At 42.0% G+C, this 22503-nt stretch overlaps 2 protein-coding genes and 1 long non-coding RNA gene across 4 annotated transcripts; 1 reads left to right on the forward strand and 2 right to left on the reverse strand.

Moving 5' to 3' along the window:
• Positions 1-1644: 1644 nt before the first annotated feature.
• On the reverse strand, positions 1645-6219 carry LOC127592646 (uncharacterized). Of its 2 annotated transcripts, none has more exons than XR_007960165.1 (2): positions 5899-6219; positions 1645-1799 (listed from the first exon to the last, which is right to left on the reverse strand). It is a non-coding gene; the product is annotated as an uncharacterized LOC127592646 (long non-coding RNA). The 2 variants fall into 2 exon arrangements; XR_007960164.1 differs by having other exon boundaries at positions 5894-6219.
• Positions 5359-17871, forward strand: dzip1 (DAZ interacting zinc finger protein 1). The gene is given in 21 exon segments (XM_052053549.1): positions 5359-5692; positions 6213-6255; positions 6258-6370; positions 6491-7087; positions 8060-8144; positions 8228-8343; positions 8443-8482; positions 8599-8708; positions 8782-8898; positions 8990-9052; positions 9124-9252; positions 10966-11014; positions 11086-11136; positions 11316-11375; positions 12549-12712; positions 13023-13221; positions 13433-13607; positions 13793-14163; positions 15991-16112; positions 16187-16364; positions 17006-17871. Coding segments are annotated over 21 exon segments (2970 nt in total). The 5' UTR covers positions 5359-5593; the 3' UTR covers positions 17095-17871.
• A 1691-nt stretch (positions 17872-19562) lies between these two features.
• On the reverse strand, positions 19563-22158 carry LOC127592509 (claudin-10-like). Its single transcript, XM_052053300.1, has 5 exons — positions 21498-22158; positions 20881-21042; positions 20720-20801; positions 20524-20631; positions 19563-20439 (listed from the first exon to the last, which is right to left on the reverse strand). Exons 1-5 carry the CDS (start codon positions 21727-21729, stop codon positions 20253-20255), a joined length of 771 nt encoding a protein of 256 aa, XP_051909260.1. The 5' UTR covers positions 21730-22158; the 3' UTR covers positions 19563-20252.
• Between the last annotated feature and the right edge of the window lie 345 nt (positions 22159-22503).

The raw sequence follows: 22503 nt of genomic DNA on the forward strand, positions 1-22503 counted from the left end.
GATGTCCAAAACACACACATTCACGCACCAGCTGCCCAATGACATTTTGCATTTACATGAAAAAAGATGCATGATAAAACAGGATATACTGTGGTCAAAAACTCCTAAAACACAGTTTACAAATGGATGAATGGTCCGGGCACATTGTAAAGATGTCTGTGTTTATGTGAGCATGTTAAATTTGTTCTGTAATAAGGATTGTGTGAAAGAGGCTCGAGCAGATTACATAAATGTACACATGTTATTTGTCTTTTTCCTTGAATCCTAACTAAGCAATATTGACTGTGCTTTCTTGATGTACAGTATTCGTTTTGTCAGTTGCGGGCTGTTGATGCTAAGCCCACAAAGATATTTAGGGTTGTCCCATCTTGTGACTATTCAAAATCGTCCATGTGCTTTTTTTCCCCCTGCAAGGATAAGTGAAGCCCTAATGTACAATCTAAGAAGATTGTTCCTCTAAGCCTTTAAAGATCATATCTGAAAAAGAGATGAATCCATTTCAGACAGAGATTTAGCTTGAGCTCCAGTACCAGAGCGAGAGGTATGAGATCAGAGGCCAGGTTATTCTCTTTTCTTTGTGGTTAAAGCACTCGGAAGAACAGCCACCCTCCTGGCATTTAAAACATATGTCTGCGGCAACACCCTTGGTTCTGTCATTCCTCACGTTCTTCCTTCCCCTCCTTCTTTGACCTCCAGAGAGGACATCTTAGTGTCGCTAAATGTCACGTGAAGTGTTCCTCTTGTCCCCACTTGTTCCAATAAGATGCTTGGTGAATATAAAAAAGGCCTACTGTGGATGGCTGCCATAGCTCAGAGAGAGTGACACTTCTCTTTGAGCTCTTCTTTTCCTTCTACCCTCCTACATGTGTGCAATGAGGATGCACAGAGGACGGCACACTCTTCATACATTGCAAGGTGGGAGAGACTCACATTAGAGACTCATACATTACAAAACAGTCTTCTGCCAAGAATCAAGACGTGGATCAGCACCAACGTGTTGTGGCGGCTTTTGAATTGACCTATCAAGGGTTGCCATACCAATGTTTTTTCATGTCAGCTTCCTGCATATACATCCAGGATATTCATTCATCACCCATCATGTCTGCACTTTGGACACTCTGTAGAACAGACCTAGGCACCGTCTCTGGCAGGCCCCATGGCTTGTATTTTATGTGCACGTGTGAATGCTAGTAAAAACAAGGTAGCAAGCCACAGCAGGGGCTTATAAGCAGGGTTTCGCTGTATTTAGATTTTTACAACTCCTCCTGCAACTATTATTTAAAAAAATAATAATAATAATGAGATAACAAACAACAGCAATCCTAATTTCCGCAACATTATTATTTCATATATGATGGAGGATATTTTTGGCTTGATAGTACTGTACTCAAATCGAGTGTCATATACTTTACATATTGCGTGTATAAGTCATCACTGTATGTATCACTGTCAATATTTTATTGCCCACTTATCTGTATATGTCCCGATCAGCAACAGCTAATATGAGTTAGTGGTGGTGCACAAAATGATTATTATATTTCAAGTGTAAAGACTTTTAATGACCAAGGTGCCATTGACCAACACATTTAAGACATCTATTTGGCTTTATAGAATCTTGGTTATGTCACAAAGTAGGATGATGCATTTTCCTTGACACATTTAATTTCTTTGGCATTATTCATAGCAGACAGTGAAAGGTAACTGTGGGATGGCACTTTCTTCCTCCCCATCCTGCCACCATTCTTTTCCATCGTTGCTTCCCACAAAGCTGAATCACCACTTGTGACCTCCACACCTGCCTTGTTGAAAATAGACAACAAAGAGACACAGATGAAACCCAGCACCCAGAAAAGGATTGTGGTGTGGTGGTGGTGGTGGTGGACGAGCTGATACACAGCTTGTCTGGCATTAACAAAATGGCAACCCGTCTGACCATTACTGATTGTGATTCCAGTCATTTGCCTTAGACAGAGTTAGTCAGAATCTTCTATGTTAGGTGTCATTAACAGTCTACCCGTGGTACTGTTGTGGCTGCTAATTGAATGTGTTTCTGTGTCTGTAAGGATATGTGTACCTGTACTTAGAAACCAGCAGCCATGACCACAAAGCCCTTCTTTTCCTTTAAGACTTGTTCAAGAGTAAACATCAGCATTGGGCCTGGAGTTTTAATAACCTCTTGCATATAGGTGACTTCTCGACCTGTGCATCAACATCGTGTTCAACAACTGAACTTCTTTGCCTAATTATGATACCTCGTTTAATTTAAACATTGGCTTATTTTAGTGGCACATCCTTTGAAGAGTCTCTCCCCATTTGCCTCAGAGAACCATGTTCTTCACTGGGCTTGTCGGCAGGAATTAAGATCCCAGTTCTCAGATGAACCTGACTGAGTCTGGGCATATGACACTTCCAGCAGTGGGACTCGGATGAAGGGTTCAGCACAGTACTGTGCATACAAAATGTTGTCTCGACGTCAATTGATTTTCTAAATAACCTCCTCTGCTTCATGCAATATATTGTGTGCGTGACGAGCTTTTTCCGTAGGCAATGAAAAGGAAATAGAACAATCTTATGTGTTGTGAGTAAAAATGGTCTCCACTCCTGCAGCATTTTGAACAGAAGGCAAGTCTTGATGAGTACTGACCTCTGCTGGTCATATTTGATTTTACATAACTCGACTCAACTCAATAGTGATGGGAAATCCGGCTCCTTTTAGAGAGCCGTTTTGGTTCGGATCCTTAAAATGAGCCGGCTCCTTCGGCTCCCAAATGGCTCCTCAGTTTTTGTGTTGCTTAAATTAATTTAATACCAAAAATAACGTAATGTTATGTGTAAAATGAATTACAAATGCAAATAAATATACATTATATGAAATATTTATTATTTATATGGCTTTATTTATATTCTTCTGAACATACTCAACATGGAGTACAACATGGCGTGCTACAAAAATAAAAACAAAGTACAAAAACCCATCTCAAAACATGGTCGTCAAAAAGTTCCAATCTCTGAATGTGTATATTTATAAGCTTTTAACTATTTACAGTAAAACAACATAAGTAAGCTTTGAATACCACACAACAAATTATAAATTAAAATTTGTAAAACAAAAGAAAAAAGCAGCATCCAGGTAAAGGTTTTAGCTTGTCTTTAGTGAAGATTGGCATGAAGAAAAACCAAGTGCCTCAGCTTTGAGTGGTTGATCCTGTTTCTCCTCTCTGTTAATATTTGCCCTGTTTTAGAGAAGATTCTCTCTGAGGGGACAGATGTTGCGACAACACACAGCCAACACAAAATGGATGAAAATCCCTTGCAATGATTTTACCCAGTTCCTCGTCATTGTGTTCTGTTTTGCTGGTTTTATAGCTTTTTGCATAAAGTGGCTCATAGAGCTCTGGGTTGTACATCTAGGCAGTTGTGACATTGCAGCAGCAGCAACAGTTGCAGACACACTAGCACCTTCATTAATAGCCGGTTCCCTCGTTTGTCTTTTCTCTTCAGATTGTCCTGATGACTTTTCTGATGTCCCTGTGCAGGTTATTTATGGAGCCTGATCTGTGGGATATTTTAACCTTGCACAGTCTACACGCTGCCTTTGAACTATCAATAAAATTGAAATGGGTCCAAATTTCCCTGCGTTTCCTATCCATCTCACCTTTCCGCTTTGTGTGTGGTTTTTTTTACCGCTAACTAGCTCTCTCGTCTGTCTTGTTCGCGTGCTGCTGGGTGTGTGTCTCTTCTCTAACCCCTGCCCCTTCTCTAAACTGCAGCGTGTGTGTAACCCTCCCCTTCCTCTTCTACCACGGATCTTGACCAATCACGTGCGGCTTTAACCAAGGGGGGGGGGGGGGGGGACAGGAGAAAAAAATCGGCTCCTAATGAGGACCCGGCTCCCATCGTTCACTTCAAAGAGCCGGCTCAAAGAGCCGGCTCGTTCGCGAACGACGACACATCACTACAACTCAACTATATTTATAGAGCACTTTCAAACAGCCATCGCTGCATACAAAGTTAAGCAATTAACATATACAACATTAGACTCTAACCGAATCTAATGGTTTGAGCCCTCCGGTGTAAGTGTAACATCATGTTCAAATAACTTGTTTTTCAAAAACATGTAATTCATTGGCAAGTTAAATATTTTTTATATGTTCAAGTGCAGTTTACAGATATTGGTCCCCCATTACAATTGCAGCGAGAATTATCACAAACTGCCGAATTCCACACAAAAGACAGCATAGAGCGAATAGACATTCGCGTAATAGAAACGTCATAGAAACAAACATTTACACTTATACACACTTATGGACATTTTAGAGTCGTTAATGAACGTGCATGTTTTTGGTATGTTTGATGTCGCCGTGGAAAAAGAATGCAAGCAGGAAAAATAATTTAATCATTCATTCATTCATCTTCCGTACCGCTTGATCCTCACTAGGGTCGCGGGGGGTGCTGGAGCCCATCCCAGCCGTCTCCGGGCAGTAGGCGGGGGACACCCTGAATCGGTTGCCAGCCAATCGCAGGGCACACAGAAACAAACAACCATTCGCACTCACACTCACACCTAGGGACAATTTAGAGTGTTCAATCAGCCTGCCACGCATGTTTTTGGAATGTGGGAGAAAACCGGAGCACCCGGAGAAAACCCACGCAGGCCCGGGGAGAACATGCAAACTCCACACAGGGAGGCCGGAGCTGGAATCGAACCCGGTACCTCTACACTGTGAAGCCGACGTGCTAACCACTGGTCTACCGGGGGGCCATAATTTAATCAAATGCCTCGAATTTCGTTCAGCTCAGAAACGTGTTACAACGAAAAAAGAGAAAGCTGACGATAAGAAAATGAAAGTCATACAAAGACCAAGGCGAGTCGTATCAGAGGGTTCAAAAAACGACAGAACTTGTCACTACATATATATTGTTAACTTTGAAGGTACTGGGGTTAAATTGGGACTTTTTCAAAGTAATCCCCGTAATTATCCGTGGACAAATCGATGCAAAACACGCATTTTTATGTGCCTCAATCGCAAATATTAGCAAAAGCAATGAAAAATAAAAATCACACGAATTGTCTCAGAGATTGAAAAAAATACATCATAAATTTTACTTTGACGGGACCGGAAGTGTCATGAATAATTCCACGTTATCCTAAAGGCTTCCGCGGAATGATGCAAAAGACGGCGATTGTAATTTGTGTCCCCATCCCAAGTGAGGACATTTTGGGGAACTATTCACGCTTTTAACCAGTTAAATTATTTTAAAACCAAAACAGCATGTACTCCTCCTACCCAACTTCTGCACCTCTGTTCATGTCCCAACAACACGCAGGCACACACACAAACGAAGCAGATTGGAAGAAAATGAGAACAATATAACAGTAACTGTGAAAGTCTTTGTTAATATAAACGAGTAACCACGTGAAGATTTACGACACAGAATTCAATGAATGACTCTTAGACGGTGAACGTTCCCCAATCATACTTCTTACAACAATAATGATAAAAATGCTATTTTACTATAGAACTCTAAACAATGTTCAACTTTAATTGTTAATTCCATACTCAATTAGTCGGATTTACTTTGAAGATACCGGATGTTAATCCGTGAGTCACCCCGAAATTCTTTGGGTCATTGCAGGCAGAAAACTTTCCCAAAGTCCTTCACATCTTCATTAACGTCGATTATCACGACAGTAAGTGTATTTTCCTTTTACGAATAGCTCAGCGGTAAATGTTTAAATAAATCTCTCCACGGTCGCCGCGGCAAAAATCTTTTTTATGGTCTTTTTTCGTGCAAACAAACAAAACAGATCTCCGTTAGAAAGGAAAAAAAAATCCCGTCGGAATTTTACGTGCGCGGGGGACAAAACAACACGTAATGCGCTTCGTGGTACCTTACAACATTACTGGCGCTCCTCAGACAAGTTTAAACAAGCACGCTATTGTTCATCCTGAAGCCAAGCGAGCGCCAAATCCATCGTAGAATGTATTGTTGGTAGAATTAGCGGTCCTAGCTCAACAAATCCGACGACCATTTTTGATAACTGTCCTCGCGCTTTGCAGGTAAGCTAGCTGTCGCTGACGTAAATGGTGGAATTTCGCATCTTTGGGAAACATTAATTGTCTCCCATAAGACGCAGTCCAACCGCTGCTGGTGCAGGGGAAACATTGAGCTGATTGCCTGCAGTGTTTTGACAACATTTCTCTCTCAAGGGAAGCTCGTTTCTGTTTCCACGGCAACGCGGCGTCGGCGTTTGTCTCGTGTCTACGGGAAGGCGGAACCACAGAGAAACCACGGCTCCTCGATTCGCGATCCGCCTGTGGGCGTCCTTGATGATTCGGAGATGGTAAGGAGAGCTCGGCTGGAGCAGGTAGATTAGAATTCCCTTGAAAATGCTACCGTAGAAATTGTGGGTTACCTCATGTCGTGTGATGGGAATTGTTTGCATGTCTAGCCAGTTGTAAACGGCGTGGTTCATTGTCTGTTTCAGCCATTTCAGGACGGAGTCTACTACCCCTACAGCAGTGACACCCAGGGGAATCATTCATCAGCAGGGATCCCATCCCTGTTGAACTCCCCACTCAGCCAGCACTCTGTAAAGATCCACTCTGCACCAGGCATGGCTCCATCCGGTGCGCCACCCACCATTCTGCCTTTCAGGTTCCGCCAGCGTAGGGAGAGCGTAGACTGGCGGCGAATTCACGCTGTAGATATTGATCTGGTGATTAGCCAGCTAGATGTGGATGTCCTCCAGGAGCACATAAGCACCGTAACCTTCTGCAGCTTGGATGGGGAGCGTTGTCAACGCTGTCAGAGCCCTGTGGACCGAGCGCTCATCAAGATCCTCCAGTTGGCCCAGCTCACAGTCGAATGGCTCCTCCACTGTCAGGAATGTCTCACGCTCAATCTGCAAGCAGCGGAGGAGAGGCTGGCGAGCACCAACATGCAGCAGGAGCAGCTACTGGCTCAGTTGAAGAAGCAGGAGGAGAGCATGACGGCGATGACGGCCGAGCTCAAGAACAGGAGGAAGATCATACGCAAACAGCAAACCCTATTTGCCCCACAAATCACCAACAACAGTCAAAAGGTACCGCTGACATACTAAATTCAAATTCTCTGTTAAGCCTCATTTTAAGTGCATTCGGCTTATTTGAAGCAACAAACTACCTTTGTCATTCCCTCCCTAACATAATTCACCAAAAATGAGAGCCTAGCTTACACCATCTTTGTGATTGCATTTGAATTCGAGAATATCCATCGACTATGTTGTTTGGGAATGGTTAACGTAAGCTTTGTTTGTGGACAGAAAGTGGGATCTTTTCAGTTAGCCAGCAGATGGTGGGTTCAGTTTAGTGTTTAATCCACTTACAAAGGGGTGCCGAGTGGTATTGAACCTCACAAACAATTACTGTAGTTTCTTTCCCCTGACCATTCTATGTATTTGTTATTGAAACAGACACCAAATACATACTTTAGTACATAATATATAGCAGAGTGCATTTGTTTTCCAACAGGATATTGATATCACAATTTAAAAATGTTCCCATTTCTTAAGTACTTTGGCTGCCTCTGGCCTGGCCAAGCAGTTGCCCAGGTGACATATAGTGTGTGTCAAGACAATCTGTGGTTGCTAGGTGTGCACAAGCAGCTCACGCACAGTTGCTGCTGAATAATTAATACAGTCATGTTTCCCAACCTTTATTGAGACAGGGCACCCTTTTTCTATTAAGAAAGAATCTCACTCATTGCCCATCACCAAACAAAACTGAAAAAATGATCTTGTCTCAAATTACTTACCAATTGACATACCTATCTGTACTTATTCTGTTGTATGAATGGCAACAGATGGATACTGTATAAACGTTAAATGCCCCTTCAGCCATGTAATTTAATATAAATTTACCTGTCACGAGTATAAATTGATGAGCAAAGATAAATTGGTCATGTAAAATAATTTGCAGGGAAATTAAGCGAAATTGGGTAATAATGATGCACCAGACTTCAATATATTGAAGTTCTATTTTTCTGTATTCACGCACCTGCATTTATTGTGTTTTAGTGCACATTTTGTAAAAAGAAGTTCCTCACCACTTCATTTCTTCAGAGTCACATGCAGCGGCGCCACCCTGATGAGAATGATATGCGTAAGTCACATCTAAATCCTATGAATACCTTGGTGCATGTGAAGACTTATGCGTGCAGTGATTACTGTTTTTTTTTTTGCCAGAGTTACAATTAAACAGTGAGGAGAAATCTCAGATCAAAACCCTGAAATTGGAGATGAGTAGTCTGAAGGAGCAGATTGTTCAACAGCAACAAACATTGGAATCCAAAACAGCTGAGGTAAAAGGGCATAAAATATTGCAGTGTGCGATATCGAAAAAAAAAAAAAATCATTTCAGGACTACGTGACAAATTTCCCGCAATTGCTCTTCTCCACAGAATCAAAGGCTGCAGCGACACATAGAAGAGAGCGAGCTACGTGAGTCCGCTAGCAATATGGCAATTTAGGATGGTGATGATCATATTTTGTGAGAATTGAATACTGTATACTCTATCTATATTGAATGTGTGTGTGTGTGTATGACATTTTTTCAGAGATGCGAGAGAGCGAGAAGAAATCTCAGATTGAAAGCCTCAAATTGGAGATAAAAAATTTGAAGGATCTTATTCAACACCAACACATTACACAAGCAAGATCAGCAGAGGCAAGAAGAAACATTTCATGGATTTTCTTCTCCCCATTTGGCAACTGTTTCATGTCAGTTTTTCCAATTCCAGGACGAGAAGCAGCAGCTCAAGGACAAAGACCTGCTAAAAGAACTTGATCATTTTAAAGCAGTGGAGATGGTGCAGATACAAGCCATTCAAAAACTGGAGCATCAGCAGAAGCAGCAGGTAAAAAAAGAACCTAACATTTTATATCTAGCATGAGAATAATGTTGATTTTTACCACAAGCTAATATTTTTAAAAAATATTCTCTTTTAGGACAAAAAATGGGAGTCCAGGCTGGGGAAAATCAACACTCTTCATGAGTCAGAAAAGAGCGATGTACAGTATATCCCCCCCACCCTCCCTCACAACATTTTAAACGAGTCCTGAGACAAGCATTCATCTTCCAGTTGCAGAAAGAATTGAACAGATTGCAGTCGACCATGTTGGAGCACCAAGAGCACAGCAAGAGGCAGCTGCAGGAGATGCGAAGGAAGTTGCAAGAGAAGGAGCAAACCATCCAGGATCAGAGGGAGCAGGTTAGTGCGGTTTCATATGAATCAATGTCCACTGTGAGTGCTAAGGTGGAAGCTGAGTGGAAGCACAGAGCTTGTTCAGGATATCCTGTATTTGCTGCATGAGCTGAGTGATATGATGATCTTACTGTACACTGCACAGGGAACTTAATCTAGGGGAAGCTGATACTTTTCCTGGATTAGTTCCATTCCAAAAAATATGCATTCACACCACAGCGAACACAACATTAGGCGCACAAAACTGATCCAATTCAAGTTATGCCTTCACAGTTACTCTTTGTCAATGCTTATTTTTTTCCCCATATTTTCAGAAAGGTGTTCATTTTGCCAGAGCCACATTTAATCATCCAATTAAGCTCAAAATTATTCATACCTAACCCTAGCCATCTTTTGATTTAAAATGCACTCTTATTTTGTGAATAAGTATGTTTGCCAGAAATAACACAATGCTGGCCTATCTTGTCAAATTTTAGTTGATTAAAACACTCAGAGCCGAATTCATTAAAAGAATCCAGGCAAACAAGATAGCATCGAATTCACAAAGCACATTCAGATGGTGAAATGAGTCACCAACTCTAATACCGAGCAGAAAGCCTCTTGGTGCACCAGTGGTATTTGTGCATATTTAAAAAAGGTAAGTGGTGGAGAAAATGCCCAGTTTTATCCAAAAAAGCCTCATTGATAATCAACGTGTAATTCAGTAACACCAATGCTAACAGTCACACAAGGCCTACAGAAAGCTGATGTTAAATAATAATAATAATACATTTTATTTATAAGCGCCTTTCAAGACAATGGGCTACTCAGTGGAAGCCTCTTTTCACGAGGGCACGCATTGCGAGAGCAATGTGAAGGAACACTGATATACACAAGACATGTTGTCCGACCTGTCGACCACATAAAAGTCCTGTTCGCACTTCCTCAGTCAGGGCCCTCGGCTCGCATTCTGATCATTTACCGTAATCTTTCTGTCATAATAATAAATGTGTGTTATGCTAATAACAATAATAATAAGAGCCTAATGCATTTTATTGAAAGTCACTCTTCTTGGCACTCAAGGACACCGTAAATGCAGCACTGCATTTAATAAAAGAACAATAAAAATCAGAATGAGAGAATTACATTAACATTTTTTAAATGAAACTGAAAGGGGCATATCAAAATGACAGGTTGAGTAGGCAGTTTTAAACAGGTGCGTTTTGAGTTGTGATGTGAATTAAAGAGTTAAAGAGTTTTATTCTGCCACGGCATTCTTGGTCTAAGCCTACATTTATACTTTCCCCAGTGTGCAGTCAGGGAGTGAAAACAGGCGCAAACTGCACTCACCTGTCAAAGTTTGTGAGCGCGCTTGCGCTGGTATGCCATTCGCACAGTATCCATTGTCAATAGGACGTTGTGATTAAACTGCGGGGGCAAATGAGGAGCAAGTAAAGGTGCTTTCCGAGTTCACAGGATTTTTCAGAATCATACAGTTTTTTTCCCCCACAATTGTATTGTTCAAAATATGACTAAATGAGACTGTTGCAATTCATTTCCAGCCATAAAATACCCTGCCAACTCGTGAAAAACCCCCAAACACTTTATTCTCTTGTATTTTGGGATCTGCACGTGTATGTATTAATGTTGCACGTGAGTGGCAGTAATAGATTTAACCAGATTGAAATCATGTGTTCATGCAGTATGTATCATAATGTTTTTACTTTGTTCATCGTGCAGATACTGAATACATCTTCAAATCCACCCACTAAAGTACTGAAAGTACCAGGTAAAGATTCTCCTGTGGACTATTTCCTCATCAGGAAACCACCAGTGTGATCCTCATTGTCTGTTTTCCAGTGTTAGTAAATGCACCAGCTCCAGAGCCAAAACCAAAGAAAGTTGTACTTGGTGAGTCCTCAACTTGAACTGTGACGTAAACATGAACTCCCAGAGAGTCTGAGCATGGGCTATATCGCATGCTGGATTATTGAGGAAATGCACCCATTATGCACCTGTCCCTCTTCTCTTATCACCCCTATTTTATGTCCCTTACAATGCCCTATGAACCTCATGTGCTGCTCTATTAGAGGAGCTCATCTCTCTTGCTCAGCTGGATCCAATTCAAGAGCTGTCAGAAGAGGAGGAAGGTAAAATGGAACATGAAACTGTTGCAGTTGGCCGACTGCGTGTTGTTTGCATGGATCATCTTCAGCATCAGTCTGTTGAGCAGCCATTTTCTCAACTTTGTTGTGACTGAGACCATCGTTTGTTTTGTTTATGTATTTTTTTTTTGTTTTCCCCGACCACCCTGAGACCTTAAAAGTTCGACACTGAGGGTTACATAAACAGAAAGCCAGAGCTGCCAACTGTTTTGGTTTGTCCGTATTTTGTTGGGGAAATCGCTGAACACTAACTTATTACGCCCGGAACACTGATTGCTACGAATATTTTCAAACATCTTTGGTCACATAATTGCTCAAACAAGTTGAAAGTGAGCAGAAGGAGCTCATGGATAATTGCGATGTCTGTTTGACAATACAGCAATTCCTAATGCGTCATTGTTCTATCGTTCGGGTCCAGTGATGTAGTGCGCAGAAGAAGCTAGCAGACGAGTCCGACATTAGCCAAAAACGTTTTCAGGATAACCCACTGACTTATATTCGAATGGACGAACAATGCAGCTTTCTTACCGTCGGAAGAAGTGAAGCCACCGGCGGCCATCTTGCATTGCCACTCGCCAGGTCCATTATTCTATAAGTCCATAGGTTAACCCCAATCATATCAGCAGCAAGGAACAAGAGCGGTGAACAATGCCATGATGAATACATGTATATCTATATTAAAACTGCATTTCCATTGGTTGGCAGTTTTGTAGAGTGTTTTTAACATGCTCAATCACCTTCGTGAATTAGCAAGTCCGTGGTTGTTGTTGCTTTTATGGACTTACTTCATTTATCACGGGTTACTGCTCCTCCTCGTGGAACATGGCATTCCCCACTGTGTTCCCGTATATCAAGTCAAGTCGACTTTATTTAACAACTTTATTGTCAAATGTGCTGTACGTGTAACATACAGCACAGATTACATTTCTTCCCTCTCAAGACAAGATGCAACAAGAATCCATTCATAACCAACAACACGGAGAACTCGTGGTCAGAAAAACAGAAAGCACTTCTTCTGTCTACTTACACACCTATGAACACTTGCTCAATAAATAGGCATGGGACCAGATAGAAAGGCGACATCTAACGTAACCTACATGCAAGTGCATGATATGACCTTCGCAACTGTTAATAAATGTGCTATTCAATCTTCTACAGACTTGACCACCATCCCTGAGAAGAGGCCGGTGGAGAAAAAGCTTGAACCTCGTCCAGAGAAGAAACTCCGGGTGTCCGTCAAAAGGAACCCCAACAAGACTGAAATCAAGCAACATCTCGAGCAGCTTGTAATGACAAAGCTGGAGAGACTGGGAGTGAAGCCAGTAAGCTACTGCCCACCGAGCAGAACTGTGCACCACCTATTTGTAGCGTCCCTGGCTGACTGACGGTTGGACTCTTTTACCGATGGTTCAAAAAGCTTACATTTCACACAGCGCCAGAGCTACGAATGAAAAGAAAAAATACATATTAAGATTCTTCAACTTGATAGAGTGCAAACGATGAAAGATAAAGTCTATCAATGTTTTACCAGCTTGACCATGCAATAATATTACTCAACTATAAGCAAAAAGTGGCAAAACAGCCAGTGTGTTAGTTTTGATCCTTTCATGTTCTCCGTACCACTTTTCTCAGGATCAGAGAAAACTGAAGGCCAAAGAGCTCAGGTCCATTCTTGCTAATATACACACAAAGCAACAGAGCCTTGCAAAGAAGTTTCCGGACTATTGGCACCATCGTGCGGACATAACGAACACGTTGGAGCGGAAGTTGGGCTTGAAGAGGAAGGACGGCAATCTCCAGTCTCCAGACAAATCCAGACACTCTGTTCAGGGTAGGATCATCCAGGATTCATTGAGCAACCCGCTTAGTAAATGACATCATCTGGCTTAATTCAGCTCTCTTTTTAGCAATCACACTCACACTATGAGTCAGTCAGTCTGTGAAAATTGTTTCTGCCACACAGACAAATGAAAGCTTTAAGTTAGTGTCAGCGGCTAAGCTGCTTTTAGGGCGGACGTCATCTGCGTTCCTCTCCTGTGCAGTGTTGCAGATGCGTCCTCGATCCAGCAGTCTACCCTCCAGAGCTTCGCGGGGCACTTCTGAAGCTTTTGCCCGACAAGCCAAGACCCCGCAACCTGCACCGAGAGTCAGGATCTCTGTCCAACCAAAGACGTCGACACCCAGCCGCAGAGCTGTTCAGAAAGAACACTCTCCCAAGTAAATCAACTTATTTAATAAAGCAGAATGGAAAGCTCCAAATGATCATCGTTGTGTAATAATTTAGCAACCTTTATTGCAATGCGTCTGCATGATTGTTTGTTGATGGTTATAGAGCCAAAATTACTTTAATATTCATGTTGATGCGCGTGTTGAATTTAAAAGAGATTTCGCTTCTGCCTTAGGACGCCGCCTTTCAGTTCTTTTGTGGATTCAGAAGACGAGGATACAGACATGGAGGACACTGAGTCTCCTCAACACCAATGGGGCAAAACTTCACAAGCCAGAATAAATAAGGAGGAAGCAGTTCAAATCAGTGCAAGAAAATCCAATTTGATCCAGACGAGACCGGCTGCGGCTGTGCTTGCATCCTCCAAAAGCCATCCCGCTGGTGACGCGACCAAGACGGCGGTCATGAAATTAGAGAATGGCAATGATGACGAGGACGATGAGGATGAGTTGTCGGATGTCAGTGAGCTACAAGAGATTGACTCGAGGCAGCTCCAGAGTTTCAAAGAGCAGAATGGCAATGTGGAAAAGACAAACTTTGCGAAAGGTAAGCTGCTGCAATCTTTTTCAAATCTCAAATTCATAGAAGTTGAGACGTTGGGTAAAATGTAAATGTAAAAAAAGGAATACAATTATTTGCAAAGTAATGCCCAAAATGATTATTATGTTATGTTATAATAAGCATTATGTTTTTACAAACATTGTCACATTTTGAATTTTGATGCCTGCAACACATTCCAAAAAAGCTGGGAGTCGGGCACCAAAAGACTGGGAAACTTGTGTAATTTTCACTCAACGCCTGTTTGGAAGATTCTACAGGTGAAAAAGTTAATTTGATGTCGCTGATTCCCATAATTGTGTATAAAAAGAGAATTGCCACAAGGCTCATTTGTTCACAAGCAAAGATGCGGTCAGGTTCGCCACTTTGGGAACAATCATGTGAGCAAACAGTCCCACGGTTTAAGAGCAATTCTCAACGTCCAATTGCAAGGACTCTAGGCATGTAAACGGCAAGGCCGAAAACCAACATGGAATGCCGGGCTTGATTTCATATGTGGTTTCTTTCAAATTAGATGTACAAAATCAGGCCAGGGAGGGATGATTTTTTTAATTTTATTTCACAGAACAGTTTACTAATGTACTAATGTCAGGTTTATACTGACAGTTTTAGCAAACAGGTGCGCATTTTACAACTTCTTTTTCTTCTTGACCTTCTCCTCCTTCATCTCGATTCATTGGCAAATACAGTTCGGTGCATACCGCCATCTAGTGTACAGGAATCGCAATTGTGTTTCCATATATAGTCAATTGAAGCAACACTGCTCATATTCAATTCAGCCCCGCCAAAAAAGTACAAAGGTTGTAGATTTGTGTTGTCATAGCAAAGTAAAGTGACATCATCTGGTTCTGCTACCTTAGCCAATCACAACTGGCCATTGCGGTCCCCGCAGAGATCCTATTTACACAGGAGGACTCAGTCTCACACACATAGTCCTTTTCCACATTAAAAAAAAACTCTGTGCTCGTTCGCTGCCAGTGCTGTGCTTAGTAGGTACCGAACACATTCTTACAAAGAACATGTTTGATTTTCCATCAGCAAAGAGCCATGTCATTTCGTCATTGTAAAGCGTCCAAAAGTCACTGCTTACATCGATGTTTACCTCCGACCGCCTGCGCTATTAATAATCATAATAATAATACTGCACTTTTGGCATCTGCTAGGCAACTTAGCATAGCATCAATTATACTTGTCTTGTACATAGTATAAAACAGTCATGGACATGTAATCAGCAAATGGTTAGAACTTTCTGAATCACTGTAGATGATCACGAGGCTGGCCGTGAGTCAGAGACCGCATGCTATCTGGGCACATCCGCAATCACTCTTCTGGTGGGACGCAATTAGGCCAGAGTTCACAATTCAACAATTTTGTTGAATTCAGCAGGCCAGAGTCTGGCCCAACAAATAGAGTAATTGCATCAAAGCTCAAGCCAATTTCAGAGGTGGTAAAAGAAAGAACTGGTGCTAACCTGGGCACTGGCCAGTAACTAGCACTAGCACGAGCACAAGTGCGGTGGAAAAGGGCCAATATGGATTAAATGCAGTCCTTTCGAAGAAGTCCCCACGAACAAGCCCATGAGACAGACCTGGCGTGTATCGTCGCTCGTCAGCAAAACGGATGTCCATCAGTGATAAACTGACAGACTTTAAATCAATACTGACAAAATGCCCACCCGTGTTGGCAAACATAACAAAAAGTGATGTTTTGGGGCTACTCTAAGAAACACCCGAATAATAACTCAAAGTGTGGTTCATCCAGAAATGGTTACTGTTACGTTGATGTCATTTGTGGCTATTTCTTTTCTTCTTTTAGAAAACAAAGTCACTGACCTGGCCCGAAAAATTGAGAGTCAGATTGCAAATAAAGCGACAAAGAAACCGGTCGGGGGCGTGAGCATCTTGCCAAAGACCAATGATGAGGTTCAGGAATTCTTGGTGAGACTGACGGTGCAGACAAATATTGGGTCATTGATGATTTAGAGAGCGTTAATGTTGAAATATGTGCACAGTCCTCAGATCTGGAGGAGAGCAGCGAAGATGCCGATTCCTCTTTTGAGGAAGAACGAGGAAAGTTGAAACCACCTCGCAACTCTGGAACAACAATGAGGAGCCAGGACTCAGTTAGCACGAGTGTGTGGGACTCCTCCACAGGAAAAGACACTTCCATGGGAAAGGCTCCCAGATCAGGTCAGTGCCTGCCCCTAGAAAAAATAAGAGCAGCAGTGACTTAGTGCTTGAAAATGAAATGAAAATCAGACATTGCTTTTGTTTGATCATTTTCAAAAATGAATTAATGTTTGATCATTTTCAAAAACAAATTCATGAAACTTGCCTGGACAAAAATGATGGATATTTGCTTGCACAACCTTTGCAGTTAATCGCTGCATTCATCGGTTTTTCGAACTCTCAGTGAGGCTTCTGCACCCACTCAGCAGGTAGTTTGGCTGAGTCTTCATGAGCAAACTGTCTACTTGTAGTTCAGTCAGTCACGTAACAAGTCAGTGTAACAACATTGAGGTTGGAATGATGCTAGACTGATCAAACTGACCTGGAAGTGCACATCTGGCAACACTTTTGCATTATCCCGCAAGCGTTGTTTTCTTATGCGCCCCGATGGGCTCCATACTGGAACAGATGAATGGCATTCGAGTGAATTTCAATGGAGAAAATTCATGTCATATCTAACTAAATTCACTTTCAAGCTTGGTAACGGAACAAATTCAACTGCCTTATGCCCGCACGGTCCATCTTTATGATAAACATGGTGATGTTTATTCAGTCTCCCAAACTAAAGAGAAAAATATGTTTTGTTGTCCTGTGCGTGTTAGGTTTGACTGAAGCTGGAACTGGGAGCACCTTGAAGAGCAGTCTGTGTTACCTCAGCGACATCTGTGACTCAGAGGATTTTAACAATTAGCAAAAATTACACTCCTGTTCATGCAGAAGCAGCCGCAAACAAGAAAGACGCCCCCTTGTGTAGGCTATAGCCACACCTAACATCAGTGGGCACACAAAACCTGGAACCTCAAGTCCATACATAGAAAACAAACTCGGCAAAAGCGTGTATGTAAGCAAAGCGTAGCATTTTCAATATCACCTCATCCCTGTGCAAAGTATATTTTCCATTGTTCATTTTCAGATTTTCATACCGTATATCTGGTACACATTAAGTGCTGAGCAAAATTATTAAACCATGTGTCAAGAAATATCAGGAGAAAAGCAATATTTTAGAAATCTTTCAAAAGTATGTTTACAGTGAAAACTGATTTGATTTTCTATTTTAAACAGGAATGAGTTGTTTTGTGACATTCAACCACTCCTGCTGTTTAGTTCTGCTCAAGAACAAATACTAATGTGCTTTTCTGTTTTTTTTTCACTTTCTTTGCATAAAGCTTATTCATGTATAACCTTTTTGTAATATTCTATCATTAATAATATGATATTGTTGATATTATGAATCATCCGAGTTACAGAGCTTCTGCATACTGATAAACCTTTACAAATATTTATACCGTAAATACCTCACACTGGGCAGTGTGTGGTGGCGTAATACAGTTGTTGAACACTTTGTGTGACATCACTTGTTTATAATTCTTTATTAAATTAGTATTTTTCTATAGAGAATATTTTTACAATATGTATCGATCGACTGAGGAGTACATGTCTGTTAAGAAAGCTAAAACTGTTTCAAGAACTTTGGCTGTTGTTTTTCATGTACCTTCCATCTGCCATGTTTTCTTGGCGAAAAGGCAAAACGTGTTTGAATTCTCTGACTGTTTGTTCCCCTTGTCTGTGCAGACGAATTTCCAACAAAGTTCAATGTTCCCAAGCAGCTTGTGTTCACACATAAAGATCCTTTTGGAAGGAATTGTTACATTGTGCGGAAGACATATATTTATTGGGCACTTATCAAATCACCCGCATCTGAAATAAAGTACTGTACATGAAAAGAAATAAATAATTTGATTCAAAAAATAAAAATAAAAAAGTGATCCTAATATTAGGAACAATAATACCAACAATATTCCTTTGAAAGAAAAATATAAAAGTCAAACTTAAAAGCTTCATACCAGTCAGCGAAATCAAAATCCTGCTTCAGTGCCCTCTGCGTGCCTTTTGTCATCACGCTTTCCTCAAGGACACTAAAAGAATGTACGCCTACCGATACTCCTTAAAAATGCAAGGAAAACTGGTCTTGGCCCTTCCAAACCACTAAGTGGCGCTATAAATACATCACGTGAAATTTCAACACTGATCTGTTGCTCTTACTGCAAAAAAAGCCCACCAACAAACCACTTCAGCATCATGAAAATTATCTTGGCGAGCTTGGCTTGACATAGAAGGGTGACGTGAATGTGGTTATGATGAGAGTTTGTGTTTGCAACAGTGCATGTGTGCAACACTGATCAGATCAAATTAATAAAGGCCTCTTTGGCCTCTGTTACAAGGGGATGGAAGATGGTGAGACCAACAAAGTGACTGCTAACCTGAACATGCATATACAGGTCACAGCAGGTTTCCACAAAGAGCCGGAGGGGGGGAGCAAAGGAACCGGCTGTGTTTGGTTTGCAGCAACCATGTCCAGACAGAGCAAAATGAACGCTTGTGGGTTGTGCTGGAGCTTGGCGATGTTGACGATTGGCCAATCCCTGTACATCTATTTGTTTTGCTAGCTGCAGGAAAAGGAAAATGGCCTTGGTGAGGGCAGTTAGAAAAAAAACTAAATTGAGCGTCCCACGCAGTTGCGTAATGTTGGAGAAAGATGTTTTCGTTTCTGCGTTTACCTGCAACAAGACCTGAGCGAAGATGTCCCCGAGAAGAGAAAGAATGTCCTCCTTTTGATTTCAAAATGTCAAGAGCCAGAAGTCTCCGAAAGCGGAAAGAGAACAAAAAGTCAGCTCATCCTGGATGACATGCAACCCCTGCCCTCTCTTGTGAAGATCCTCATCGCCTTGCAATGGCAAATATGAGCTGTTTGCACAGAGTACTATCTGCAGCAAGCCTGGTCCGACAGTTTCAGAGCCAGGTTGAAGGTCAGGAGGGGGAAGAGGAGGACCAGTGGCCACAGCCAGGGCCCTCCGAAAAGCACCAGGGCCCAGGCGGATTTGGAACGACGACCTCAGGGCTGTGCTTACTAATGGCCACGGTGCCGCTGAAAAGTCAATTGTTCAGTTGTCAATCTTTTGCGTTCTGATGCAGCTGAGGTTTGGGCCTTTTGTTGTTTGCAGTTTAAATCAATTGTAATTGCAGTGCATCAAAATCGGTGGTTATAAATTATTGACCTGTGTGACAAAAAAAAGAGCGTTGAATGTGAAAATCAAAAGATGCGAGTGCATCAAATGAAATCAATCCAAAGTAAATGGTTCACTAAAAGAATATAGCGAGTTGCGTATAAAATCGTGTTTTATTGGAGGGATATCAAGTTGAAGCAAATGCCATAGCACTAACTAGTTTAGATGTGAGGCAAATGCAAAGAAACTCACTGCATCACACCCTCTCGAACTGAGCACCATATCGCCTCAAATCCCACAAATTGAACGGAATCAAATCATTCCACTTTAAAATGGAACTGTCCTTGGCCCGTATCACACCCCATGTATCATGCATGATACAGTATGTATCAAATCATCTCTTGTTGTGGAGAGGTACACCCCTTGTTGAGATTAAAAAATAAATGAAATAATAATGAATCATACACTTGGCTACGTATTTAAGACAAAGGCATAGATGTACTACACTGAGTAAAATCTTCAGGAAGAGACATTAGCTGTCTCTCAAGGCCCTGCCAAAACACCAAAGGCACTCAAAGCCTTGTTCATTTTAGCCAATCAGAAGGCTGGAGAATCTCATTTCCAGATCATGCACAAAAACAAAATGCTGATTAAAAATCATTCAGCAATGAGATGTGTTAGAATAAAGGGATGACACTTTTATGAGAGAAGTAAACGTTTTTCTTTTTTTCAAACACAGTGACTAAAGTGACGTTTAGCTACAGTAGTTATTTGCAGTGTTTATCAAAAGAATGTCAACCTTTCCTCAATGCAAGTTCGCCTTTTGAGAATACCCCCCTTTTGCTCAGACAAAGTCATCCCTGCTGAAGGTGCCCGTCATCTTTGTTGCTGCTCTGCTTGGTTGACTCTTCCTCCCCTCATAAAACAGCGGCGGTCCCAGACTGACTCTGGATGTGGTGGGTGGGAGCATATACGTCTTTCGAGTGCGGGCTGTGGCGTAAGTGGCTGGTCTCCGTGGTCGGTTTGATGAACTGTGTAGGACCAGAATTGAGAAATAATTCTTTTTTTTTTTTAATTGGACATTTTGCGAAAATCATTTTTTCTTTTTTTTTTACCCTGATGGAAGACCTTCTTTTCCAGAGAAGTAACTCAGCACAGTCCCACCAGAGAGCAAAAGGATGGAGCCCCCCCAGCCAATGAAAACTGCAGCCCCAAGCTCAAATCTGAATATTGACATGAATACATTATATTTGACCTTTGCCTAGCCTCCACAAATGCATTCATCTTTCTCCTCAGAAAAACTGCACTCACTTTTGGGCCCTGAAATTTGGGTCGAGGAATTCTGTGATGACTCTGTTCGCCCACCAGGAGTAAGTGATCATACCACAGAAGCCTAGCATAAAGATGTCCGGTGTGTTTTGTTTTGTCCGAGCCAGTCGTCTTTTGACAGTTGAGCAAAAAGTCTAACTTACCCGAGGCGAGGTAGGTGATTCCGCCTGCGAAGGTCACTCTCGCGTTGGCAACCTCAGATCCGCCTATTTTCGTGCACTTCATGCCAATGAGAGTGAGAACGCCGCCAAAGAACCCGGTGATGACCGCGCAGACCGCCAATGCTCGACAGGCATGCAGGAACCCTGCATTGAAACATGTGACATGACGAGGGATGAGTATCGTTAACATTTTAACGATACTCGCGCGACGACGCTTAAACGAGTGAGAGCCAAAGAGCCAATCCTGATTTTAAATGTGACAACAATTGAATGTGGTTAATCATTACATTTAGGAATAAAACTGGTCAACAAATGTTTACAATTTTTTTTAATCAAACATGCAAGTAAACTTTTCTCAATTAATGTTTTGCATTGTTTCCTATTCTGTCCTCATTTTTTTCCTCTAGCGCATCAGGTTTGAATAATAATCATCATAATACAGCAACAATAATGACATCATAGCTATAAAAACTTGATATGCACCGTGCTAAAGAAAGCGAGGAAGGACATTTTTGAAATCAGCTTTAGGAACACATCGGAGTTAGAATTGGAGCCTAATATTTTTCCTTCAGGTTCTTGACAGATACATGATGTCGTACCGGGCAGGGCCAGCATGGAGGGGTAGTCTTTGCAGTCGGACACCCCCGTGGTGTCTGAGATGCAGTCCCTCCACAGGTTGGAGTAGTAGTTGGAGGTGGTCAGCACAATGCTGCCCACCTCAGAGAAGGTCCAGTACTCTGTGGGAAGGGTGGAGCACACCAGGATCCAGCCGCAAAGGCAGGACACAAAGCAGCCAATTTCTGTGTACATCACCACCGTCCTGTATTTCATGATGAGTGTCAACCCTTAAAACAAAGACCAAAATGGAAGTTTCTCTCTGTAGCTCCCCTCCCGTCTATGGCACTGCTGGTCTCAAGCTGTGACTACAGTTTGTTTTGCGTCTTATCTTTTTGGACGGTTTTGCCCAGTCAGCATCCTTCACTTTCCCAGGGCCCAAGTCCCCAGACGAGGGCTACTGAAGTCATCTTTTGTTTGCCCGCATGTGGGACTTGTGAGACAAACTGGACTAACCAGAGTGAGGAGGATGCTCTCACAGTTTGGAAAGTTAAACACACACCTCTGGAGTTGCGCATCTGATTTTTTTGGGATGATCTGTAGCCTATCCCAGCTGACTTTGAATGAAATGTAAATCATTACAAGTGAAACTCAACTCAAAATGTTTCTTGTCTGGCAACCAGTACAGGGTGCACCTCGCCTGCTGCCTCCAACGAGCTGGGATAGGCTCCAGCACGCCCGTGACCCTCGTGAGGATGAATAAGCAGATCAAATAATGGATGGATGGATGAATATGGTCAATACATCCACACTAGTCAAAACATGTTCTTCTGATTTATGTTGTATTTGTGGAACATAAATGAAGCAGAAAGATCGATGCGATGATGGCAAAAGTGTGGGAGCATCTCAGAACTCAATGCGAGCGCCGTGGTGTAAAATTGCTGTAACATGCCGGCGCCTTTGTGTGCAGGCATTTGGGGGTGCTGGATATGCACCCAAACGCTTCGATGTGCCCAAAGATATGAAACTTTAAACATGATACAATTGTGC

The sequence above is a fragment of the Hippocampus zosterae genome, chromosome 2 (genome assembly GCF_025434085.1).
Source record: "Hippocampus zosterae strain Florida chromosome 2, ASM2543408v3, whole genome shotgun sequence".
NCBI classification, from domain to species: domain Eukaryota; kingdom Metazoa; phylum Chordata; class Actinopteri; order Syngnathiformes; family Syngnathidae; genus Hippocampus; species Hippocampus zosterae.

Bases quoted from the DNA above. Each gene is read 5' to 3' on its own strand.
- LOC127592509 (XM_052053300.1), bottom strand. From the start codon at position 21,729: ATGAAATACAGGACGGTGGTGATGTACACAGAAATTGGCTGCTTTGTG. The intron at 20,632-20,719 runs GTGAGTGCAGTT...GTCAATATTCAG, and splicing joins CCAAATTTCAGGGCCCAAAA to ATTTGAGCTTGGGGCTGCAG. The intron at 20,440-20,523 runs GTAAAAAAAAAA...GGTCCTACACAG, and splicing joins AAAGAAGGTCTTCCATCAGG to TTCATCAAACCGACCACGGA.